The sequence below is a fragment of the Branchiostoma belcheri genome, unplaced genomic scaffold (assembly GCF_001625305.1).
Source record: "Branchiostoma belcheri isolate BF01 breed outbred unplaced genomic scaffold, Haploidv18h27 scaffold74, whole genome shotgun sequence".
In the NCBI taxonomy this organism is placed as follows: domain Eukaryota; kingdom Metazoa; phylum Chordata; class Leptocardii; order Amphioxiformes; family Branchiostomatidae; genus Branchiostoma; species Branchiostoma belcheri.
In genome coordinates this window covers 718,054-729,525 of record NW_017804398.1, presented here as the reverse complement: position 1 = coordinate 729,525, position 11,472 = coordinate 718,054, and the positions used below count along the sequence as shown (strand labels likewise).

Genomic DNA, 11,472 nt, shown 5'->3' with positions numbered 1-11,472 from the left:
ACCAAAGTGAATATCATACATACCTATCAGATACCTATCAGCCAAGTTGGCCTTCCTGTAACATTCCTGTATCATACAAGAACAAAAGCTTTTTGTTTCAGTACCAAGTAGTGTAATGCAGAATGACTCATAGGCTGCAATCTAATTTTTCATCATCAAACATGATCAGTTTGACCTGAAACTGCTCCTAACACTGTGAATCACTACCCATAAACTGCTCCAAACTCAATTTTCTTGTTTTGAATCATTTTCCCCCAGGATCATGGACAGGAGGGATGGTGAAATCAATGTTGTATTTCCAAGGCCAGATATGGAAACAGTTGTCTGCCCAAGCTTCTGTGTCTATATCTGTATGTGAATTGACTATCAGTCAACTAGGGCAACAGCCCTTTGGCATAGCACATGAAGCATGAATAATGAGCTGATGATTTGGCATGCAAAATGACTTGTCCCAAATTTAAGCCCTTAATGCTTCTGCTTTGCTTTTTCGATGATGACAAGGTTGATAATCATGACTTCATGTCCTTCAGGTAGAACCCTGACCCAGATGTAACTTGTATAAACAAGGCTAAGCATGCCACCAATGTACCCATCTGCAACCTGTTATTCACTACAGCAAAATTCCCCCTAGTCATAAGGGCAAGATACAGATGATACCTGCATAACCTCAGACACTTCTCTAGTGTCAAAAAACAGCTAAAAATGCTTTGGTGCTTCTTTCGGCCACTTTTCTTACAATAAAAGTTACATTTTCTCTTATTTCATGTTCTCAAGCTAGAACCACTTTGTAAGTCTCTTTTCCACTGATGTTATACCCCAAGGCTATGTACTTCCAGTCTTCCAACAGCTAGGCTTTCATCTCTGGGGAAAAAAGCATGCGGCGGACAAAATAGTAGGTGTGTAACCATATTGTTAACATTTGTATCTTAAGAGGCACAACTTGGTAACAAACAGGTGTGCTTTGGGGCTTATCAGAGATTGTCAACATCAGCAAAAGCAAAAGAATCCTTTTACTAATTGCCCGCATGACCTTGGAGTTCTCCACAGTAAAAGTGATCATGCTGAGAATAGAGACAAACAAATCCCTGGGAGGCCAGTCAAGTTGACCTTTGAATAACAACAACATCCTTAGGCATTTCCTACTTGAACTGCAGCCTTATCTAACAGTAAATGAACCACTCAACCAAGAAACATGGAGTTACATATTGTAATATGAATTATATTTTAAATTATGTACGGGTGAACACAATGAATATTCCTATTATTCATACTATTATAATAAAAGACAACATAAAGATTTTAATTTTTTCTAACAGAGATGAAAAGATGACAAAAAGAATTATCATATTGATATTGCTATTGCTTCTTATGTTACCTTGCCCAAAGGCCACTTGACTCGTCAGCTGTGTGATTGGCCATAGAAAGCAGGACTCAGCACAGCTTGGCAGCCTCTAGATCTAGAACAATGACTGTACCATCAGGTGACTGGCACTGAGAGTGTTTCTAAGTTACCAAAGCAGGTCATTGACCTGTTATTCAAGCTAGCTTAGTCTTTCAGGTCGTTCACCCTGGGTTCAACCCTGCATTTCCTGCTAAGTCATGCTCCTTCTAGGAATCCTGGGGGAAGACGGAAGCTAGTTCGGATTACTACAGAAAAATTTTGTAGCTGATAAGTATAGCCTACACCTGTGTAAATAGACAGTAAACAGGAAATGGCAAGTTTCACGACCCATCAATTGACAGAGATTTGGAGATGTGTAAAATAATTGTTTACATATCATGTTATTATGCCTTTATTTCATTTCTTGCTTACATTTAAAAAAAAATAAAACTATTAATGTTACTCAGATTTGAATAGGGAATTATCCATAAAATTCAATACTTAAAGCAATCAGCTTGACGTACTACTCAACAGACCTTGGATGTAAAACAGCTACAATGTTGCACAAGGACTTGTGTCTGATAACTAACATTATCATTGTGTTTTGAGTATTTGTCAAGTGAAGGGAAAATACAAATAAGTGTACACTTGATAAACACGGCCTGACTTCTCAGAAAATATGCAAGGACTCAAGGTCTAAGGAGGAATAATTTTCCTTAGATTTTTTTTCAATTTTACAGGGTATATGATACATATATTTAACAGGATACAACTGCTATCATCTGAAAATATAACTGGCCCAAAGCCATGTAACAATGCTGTCATTCGAATTTAGATTTGGCGCTAGCAAAGTGTTCCCAAATAAAGTTCATAACAGTCATCTCAACATAGTCCATATATAATTACAAGTTTATATTTCAGTATTGGCCGAAACTCTTTGAGAATGAAGTGAATGAACCAATACTGCAGCATGACAAAGCCAAAAATGTAAAGGCTGTGCGAATTTTTTTTCTCTTAAATATCTCAAAATCATCCCTTTCAACTTTCATCTTTTATTAATGGATAACTGGTTTTCTTCTTTTTTATTATTCATCTTTTACTCTTAGGACTTAAGAACCCATGACACAAATGTTTTAGATTGAGGTCACTGTGACCTGACCACAGCTTTTAAGGCCCATATTACTCTCAACTGAAGAAAAAGCTCTGTTTGTTAAAATTCAAAACAATGTACAAGAACTCAAGTACTTGGGTTGACCTTGGTAGAGGGTACTTACAAATGTTTACCTTCCAGACATAAATGACATCCAGCTGGACAAGGACAACTAACTGTAATTTGCCCTTCAAAACATGTGCCCTCCAAGTTATGGAGGTCAGTGCCAATGGCACCGATGTCACAAGGCTCTTAAGATAAAACTTGGCAGGAGGTTTACTTTACAGTTCAGCTGACAAGTGAACTATACATACTGAAGCCAAATCTACACTTTTGAAATAGCACATAGGTCGACCCATGCCTAGCTTACTATTAACTTCACCGCTCATGCAAGTTCTCACCGGTCAATTTTACTGCCAGTCAATATGACATTATAGTGCCATACCCTTTACATCATATTACCACCTGACCTTTATGTCAACTGAAAGTTTCACAGTAGATCAAAACATTGTTAATCAGGGGACTTCGAAAGCATTGCTCATCAAAAGCATGACTGATGAAGCAGATCTTCCAAGTACCAACTTTATCTAGTCAAGTGCCCTTGGAATGTGTAACAAGCTGTCACTCTTAGTCTGGCCATGATAGAATTCCAGTTACAAGGTCCAAAACAAGTTCAAGGCAACTGTGGTGTTAAGAGAGCTACATGTAAACCTGAGGTTAAGGAACTTCTGGACTTCCAATGCTATTAAAATCCCATGATACTTAGACAAAATTAGACCATACAACAGTCCACGAGCAAAATTGGAATTAAAAGATTTGCACCAGGAAATAAAATGAAAACAAGAAGACACAGGACTATCCAATTAGGAAAAAAGTGAGAGAAAAAAAACAGATTGATAACCAATAAATGTTGAGAGACTAAAAAATTAATCTTACGTTCAATATGACATCTTTACACAACACTGTGATGTATATATTATGTATGCTACATAATACCCAGTGTACAGGCTGGCTATTTGCGTGTTGCTCCACAATGCATTAAATGTTCAACATAATGCATACTTTCTCTCAAATGTTCTTGTATGGCATAGTTTCACTGTAAAAGCTCAACAATTATTGCAATGTTTACATCCGCACAATTCTTGTAACCTCCACTCTCAATTTGAACTTCCTCTGCAGTGCAGCAAGGCTGCAGTGGACCAACACCCAAACTGGATATTCACAAAACTGGTAGCACTCCCTCCCAATTTCCCATCAAATAGTACTACTACCAACGGGAAGAACGCCAAACGATGGAACAGCTAATTATTTACATAATATCATTCCAATGACGTCAGTTTCTCATGGTAATATGGTAATTTTATGCTAATGAACCAAAACAAACCAAAAATAGATCGATGATTCGTTGTCACGGGACTTTCCCAGAGAAAAGCGCCGCCCTGAACCGGGATGGAAACCAAAACAAAACACCCTATGCAAGATTAACAGCTATCTGGAACTTTCCATCAGACCAACTCGATGAACTGTTACTTTAGCAAACAAAACACGCAGTTTACAAGTCAACAATGTGACATTCTTTTGCACTTCATGGAACGACAAAGCCACAATAATCCCTTGCCGTACGGCCAACTTGTCGGCCAACCTGCAAGCTCCACCCGTGGCAACTACTGTACAAACAATCCAGCGATAAAACATATTGTAGAAAGTCTGCCATTCACTTATTGTGAAGTCAGCTTCGGTAACGTATTTTCTTAAGACATACCATGCTGACAACATGAAATGTAGAGCGAAAGCCCGACCAAAACAAGGCTTTACGGCCCAACCATCGGAGTCTTGCATCATGCTGCAGCCCTCAGCTCCGTGCTATTCCGTAGTACAAAACCTACCTTAATCGAGGCCCCAAAACTGGTATTTCTTCATGGGTTGTGCTGTATATTAAAGCGTTGACCAAATTTTAAAATGATGCCGAGTCATATAATTAAACATTGCATCATGCCGGGACTGTGGTTTTCCACGGCCTGGCACCTCCAAACGACCTTTGTACCAGTTGTGGCCATATTGTTTTGATCGGGCATGAGGATTGCGCAATCACGGGCAACAGCCTTGTTGTTGTCAGTATGCAAGTCTGTACATTTCCATGGTTTACAACATGCACGAACATGCACCAAATAACCCAAAGGCTGCATTGTGCAATGCAGCAATGTCTAAAGCATCACAAATGCTTAGACTGTTTAGGCCTGAAATGGCGACAAGTTATGTAACGCTGGCTACTTGAATTTGGAGGGAGCGCCGAGGACTGAAATTCACCTCAAGACCTCGCACAACTTTAACACCAAATCATAATAATACCACAGAAATAATTCTAACCCACCAACCTTCCAATGCACTGTCCTGGCTGCAAAACGACCTCGGTAAACACTTCAACTCGTACGACGATAATTCCACAATTATTTCAATTGACTTCCTCAATTTCCTGCTGGGTCATATTAGTGGGGCCCAAGAAGGGTCAGAGGTGAATCTCAAAAGCGGGTGTCAACAGCCCAATATTCATGCATTATTCCTTGTTTTGTGTGTCTCCCGATGAAATTCACAGGCAAAGGGATGTATAGCTGGCATACTGTAATTTATGTAACTATGTAAAACGGTTGAATAGATGTTAACGTTACGTTATATATTATAATTGAAACAAACAAATCGATTAATTGCGAATTCTTCAAATTTATAACAAATATCAACATGACAACATTTGCTTCACGAAAATTACATTATTCCAAAATGAATTTCCAAACGGTTTGTTTTGTCCTGCATTTCTTCGTTGTACATGGGTGTCACAGCTTTAGTGTTGTGACATGCTCAGAGGTAAGGTGGAAAGCACGAACACCAACCTGCACGGAAGATCAGTAAACCAGGAGCTCCCGCTAACTCAGTCGACTCAAGCTTGCACGATAAATGTCCAAAGCTACGTTGTAAAACCAGAGGAAACGTTGACTTGGCCGTATTTCTGGAAACTCCAGCTCAAATCCGTAAAAATCTGGAACCAAGCAAGAGCCAAGCAGGTTTTGTTTTCGTTCTGTCAAGTCACGGGGCACGGAGGTATCTTACCCATGTGATGCTACGTCACAACACATTGACCAATCAGAGATCAGAATTGCGGCCGACGCCCCTCCCTCGATTGAAATGTGCTGTAAAGAGAATCTAGACTTTCATCCAGAAATTGATTTATAAAGAAATACGATGACACTTCAATGACGTGGTAAGATTGGAGTCAAATTAGTGCCAGTGATACAACGTACCAACAGTGAAGTGAGTGTATTCATCAAATGTTTTCAACAATGTACCAAAATCAACATATCTTGCTATTTGAGATATGGTCTGTTCGAAAATTCTTCTCAAGGTCGTTCCCAGTAATGCATGATCCCATAACCTGCCCAAACAGGTTGCGGCTGGCGCCTTGCCAGGTGGAAAATTACCTGCAGCCTCCTGGACCGCTGATACCGTACATCTCTATTCTGAAGCAGATGCACGGTTTCCGCTCGTATATACTGTAGTACATGTTATCTGTTGGATTTTGGAAAAGCATGCCCTAAAGCCCTATATTTGATGAATTTCCTTGGGTGTAATAATTGAAGGGACCAAAATTTATTTTGTGTATCGCGCAGAATTCCCAAATACACATTCTATTGCACAGAAACCCCAAATACACATTAGATCAATATTCCTCAAATCCTAAGCGAAAATGGACTATTCAACAAGTTTTATACTATATTGGTCAGTTAGACCTTACTAAATTATGTGTGTACACAGTAATTTTCGAGAATGGCCTGTTCAATAATAGCCTAGATACATACCATTCTCCGAAGTTCCCACTAACTCTACCTCTTAGCTTGCTAACGGAGGATGGTACCCGGGCTTCCCCCAGCATGTCATTGAAGCACCTTCATGGTGGAGATATTTGGCATTAGGGAGTCTAAAGTATTGAAGCCAGGAAAAGGTTACAGCTAAAAACGCCATACATTCAAATGTGACATTTAGGGGAAAGTAGAACAGCAGGGCCACTTGATGTCATGACATTCTAGAAACAAGGATGCCTCTGTGGCACGCAGGAGTATTACCAACTAACGTTACATATATATTGCCACAACGCAAAGAATAAATGTCGGAAACATTTCTGACAAATATGTGGACAAGCAAATGAGGCTATGCAAAGCTAAACTTTCATTGTGGCCGATTTTGGTGCTTTTAATTTAGTATCAAACTTATGATGCTGGATATCACCTTGTGGAAATGCTGCTTTTGTTATTTTGTCTCTTGTGCTACTATAGTATTTTCCCTTGCCTCCCACTGATACTAGACTAGTCACTATTGAATAGTACGACATGTTATCGGTGCCAGGGGCAACGTGACCAGTTTTATAAGACTGTACCTATAGATGCCAGGCAGTAACAGGTGTCAGGTCGCGTCAAAGTCTGACTGGTTGGTTGGTTGGTAATCTAGATCTAGACTCGATTTCCTGCTCAAATAAACTGTTCAAACATGTTGTCGAAAACACTTAATGTAATGTATGTATATACTTTTCTAAAGGTGATATACTCGCGCAGTGCAGATGAACGTGACTAATATATGGGCGGATGTCAACCAATGCAGTCATTACAATATGTCGAAGCATGCGCAAGAACATGGCGATAGGCCGTTTAAACATTTTATTTTATGTACAAGCAAGTCAATTTTTTCTGCAGCGTACTGGGAATGAAAACACAAACACACATACATACACACACACATACACACGCACACAGATACAAATACATATACATATACACACATAGCACAAACACACACACAACAAACACGATCTCATACGATCCGTCAATCATTTCTTGAGTTACTCGCGTCGAAGATCGAAGATTTTAAAACAAACGCCACTGCATTTCCAGAACAAGCTACTAGGGGGCCCCAAAAGCTAATCATGTCTCATCAAAATCTATCCACCTACTGACCTACCAAGTTTCATGGCAATTCATCCATAACTTTTCGAGTTATCGCGCTTAAACGCATATTGGCACATACAGACGCTACCAAAAACATAACCTTCTGGCGAACGTAACAAACACACCTAAGTTAAGAGACAGGTTGGGGGGTAATCATATCATTAAGTCCACACCCCACACCCAACTAGTGTCTGCACCAGCCCCAACCGGTTGGGGTTACGAGCGGACGTCAATCTGACCTTGTAATGGGACGTGCGCTGTGTAATCTTAGATATCGGGGTCAAGGTACGGTAGGTAAATGACACCGGTTGGACCGAACCATTGAAAAAATAATTGTATATTTTGGTGTTGCAATGGTATCATTCGATACACATCATGTATTTTGTCCCATGCATTTAGAACACGTAGGCCAGTATTGAGAAGACGGATATCATTGGGTGTATGAGTATAAACCTGTCTTTCCCTGACCTTGAAGAATGGACTATCCCACTACATGAAACAAATTTGGAGCGCCGCAAGTCCCCAAAATTCTTAAGAGCCGTCCCTCGACCTACACTTTATCTAATAGGCCTTGGTTCCGAGGGGCGGCCCTGCGTAGGAGAATGCATGGTCCGATCCCGAAAGAATTTTCCTCTATTGTATTGATACTGTCTTAAAAACAAGTGACCGATTGAAGCACCACGCGTATGGTGAGAGCTCCAGGCATATCATGCAAGTCAATTTTGAACATAGAGATTTTATCGGCTGCTATATTTGATCTTAGTTCTCGTTATTGATTTCACCGGCGGAACCGTTGTTTAATTTTACTAAAAAGCTACCTGATACCGGTTGCTTGCCCAAACATGCTGTTGCAGTGATCTGCTCAGCAGTAAATTCGTCGTTGGCCGTCGCACGATTTGAATGCCTTTGAATTTTCAAGCAGGCAGTGAGTGACAGAACCAACGGCCAACAAAGATCTCGGGGCCGAGCCACTCTCCCTGCTCGGGAGGGTGTTTCCGTATAGCAAGACAGCTGAATTTTGATTACATATGATTAAATAACATTAACCACAAGAATACCCTCAGTTTTGTGATATCATACAACGATCGTACGGAGAATGTCACTAGGCCCTTACATGGGAAAGTTCTAGTTTGATACATCAGGTGCTTTAATAATTGCCTAGCGACGGCCTTAGATGAACGTTTCTTGTCGGCGGAAAGCGGTCAGGTCCCGCCGCTTCTGCATACTCCATGCAGTGGTCCAAAACTGAGCCGTCACCCTGGCGGTTCCCCCGGTCCACTGTCACGGGATGAGAGGCACTGCAGGTCCGGCCAGTCAGCTGAGTTTGGGTGGGCACCATGCTTCTCAGTGGCTGCTAGCGCTGCACATTAGAGAAAACTATGGGAATGGTTTAGGACAATGATTATTACCTGTACATTTTATGATCTGTGTGTCTAAATGTTTTAAGTTTAAATTCGTGAATCCAGGAATTTTTCGACAACTTTTAACACGGTGTCAAAGTACTCTCCCAGTGCAACAATGATCTTTAAAACTTTCAGATTCATTCAATCACTGATCTTCAAGTTACTACATGCACAATGTCTGGAATCAAGGCTATATTTTGAGAATGGCTTGAGCGGTGAGCTGACCTTGTTCGCGGGTGAAGGGGCGGGCACCAAGTGAGCCTGAGGACGATATGACGTGGATCAACAGGCTCAGAAATGACGCCAGCAGTAACGTCAGCACCACCGACATGACGTAGCTGTACAGGGCCAGTGTAGTCTGTGACTAGTGTTGGGCTCCCCCAAGGGGCGGGCGTGAACAATAGTTAGAGTTTAGCTTGAAACACTATACGAGGTTGATAGAATCGACTAATTTCTTCGATCGAAATAGGTCAAATTTCACAACAATATACATCCCAGCCTCTTGAGGTATGCTGTTCAAAAGATTCAGACATTCTAACATACAGACGATACCGAGAAACAATCTTCATTGCAAGGCAGGGCAATAAATCAAGAAAATTAGTAGGCTTTCCCCAAGGTAAGTCCTGATAGCGAAGAACAAATACTGGTCAATGTTCTGCCGTTCACAAGCCTCCGCACTAACTATATAACGTTATATATATACTATTTCAAAGTGAAAAATAGTTACCAGTCGTAACCAATTTGAATATATGAAAGATCTGCTCGAATGTGACAAGTTACCCACTCTTCAAAAACATACCATTTGTAATGTAACATGTATGACATGTATCTTGCCATTTCCCCATGACTCAAGTGAACTCGCTAACACAATGGCGCAAACATCATTACCATTACCTCAAAAGCGCTGTATTGACAACGCATACAGGTGGGGCTGACTTCTAAATTATGCATGAACATCTCTTTATCGCCTCATCCAATTATTACTACTAGTGCATAGTTACTGATACATGTATTTGACCAAGGTACGTGTTCGAGTACTTGTAACGGTAGGGCCAACATCTATATTTTTCACCTGAGATGTTATGTATAGAAATAGCATCTGAGCAGATGTAAGACTTTGGTGTGAAAATAATTGTCCATATTTAATGTGTGTTACATAAAAGTTGCATTTCAGCCTTTCCATTCACGATAGACCGCACAGATGGCAAATTGGCTCTTACTACATAATCACTCCCCCTATCAGATGTTAGCTGTAGTGCACCCATTTAGCAGTAAGTTTCAATGAATCAGAAAAAGCTGCATTCCGAAGAATGTAGACTTTTTATTTTGTAAGATATGGATGTGGAAGAATAGCGGATATTTGTCCTTCAATGCAGCGGGTGCCACACAAGTACAATGTATAGGTGTATGGACCAGTCCACCAAATGCTGGTCATTTCAAATTTTGAAACTGTCAGTTTATAACATCCCCTACCATGTAAATATAGCTCCACCACATCTACATCAATGCATATATGATAGGTGCTGCACTACAGGTCTCTCAAACACAGTTTTTTTTTCAAAGGGGCGGATATATGTAAATGTTAACGGGGGTTAAATTAATCAGAGTGTTGACAGAGGTGAAGATACCACAACACAGAGGGAATCACACTCATACAGATGATGATATGTTCAACTTTACTGTACTTTCAGTAAGAAGTTTAGATGTGAGATTTCTGACATGACTTCCTAGAAGCCTATAGCTAAATGACAGATTTCAGATTCAAAATGACCAGCATTAGTCTAGCATGGATGCCAGACCCATAGCACACTGGACAAAAAGTATCTCAGTGAGCAGGATAACTTGGTAGTGTGCTATGGGTCTGGCACCCAGGCTAGCATTAGTCCAGTCTAGTCTATACAAACATAACATGAAGAAGACACTGGTCCCTCGATTTCAACTACAACAATGTGGAAAAAGATACATGTATTTCAACCTTCACCACAGAGCAGTGGGTGGAAGGCTGGAATACTATCTTTGTTTGCTTGCTTTCTTCTTTAGACATGTAACACTGTTGAGTTTCACACTTTTCCACACATTGTACATGCCTGTATACATGTACATATCACAGATAATATCTGTGCCATCCTAGTTAGTTTGAATCTGATCTGATTTTAGCACAGATTAGACTGAACATACACACATCAGTAGGATACATCTAAATTACAAAAAGTTTCCAGAATGTGAGAACACCACATCCTAACGACTACCATAATCTGACTGAATGACTTTTGAAATTCTTATTTCTATAAGCCAGTAATAATAGACTTGATTTGAATCAGCTGAAAGGCTCTTTGTACAGTGACAGTAACTCCATGAACATTTCACAATAACTTGGATCTTCATGGGCACAAAGTGCTGATGAACCCAAAATAACTTTATAAATAATTTATTGACAGCTTCCTATGCCATCATAGATGAATAAATAATATATTACCCAAAGACAAAGTGTCACATTTGGCATTATCATTTTGAGTTCTTCTGAGTCCAAAACAAAACAGGGAGATTGGA

At 40.1% G+C, this 11,472-nt stretch overlaps 1 protein-coding gene across 4 annotated transcripts in view; it reads right to left on the bottom strand.

Moving 5' to 3' along the window:
- The window catches only part of LOC109485248 (CREB3 regulatory factor-like), a 19,918-nt gene extending 14,277 nt beyond the window's left edge, over positions 1-5,641 (bottom strand). Inside the window, exon 1 of one of the 4 annotated variants that reach the window (XM_019788708.1) lies at positions 5,417-5,641. Coding sequence is in view for 1 of the 4 variants with exons in the window: in XM_019788706.1 (XP_019644265.1) it covers positions 1,381-1,419 (39 nt within the window). In the remaining 3 variants the exon portion in view is untranslated. Of the gene's footprint in view, positions 1-1,375; positions 1,472-4,417; positions 4,610-5,416 lie in introns of those variants that run through there. The other 3 variants (XM_019788711.1, XM_019788710.1, XM_019788706.1) reach the window with 3 other exon arrangements.
- Between the last annotated feature and the right edge of the window lie 5,831 nt (positions 5,642-11,472).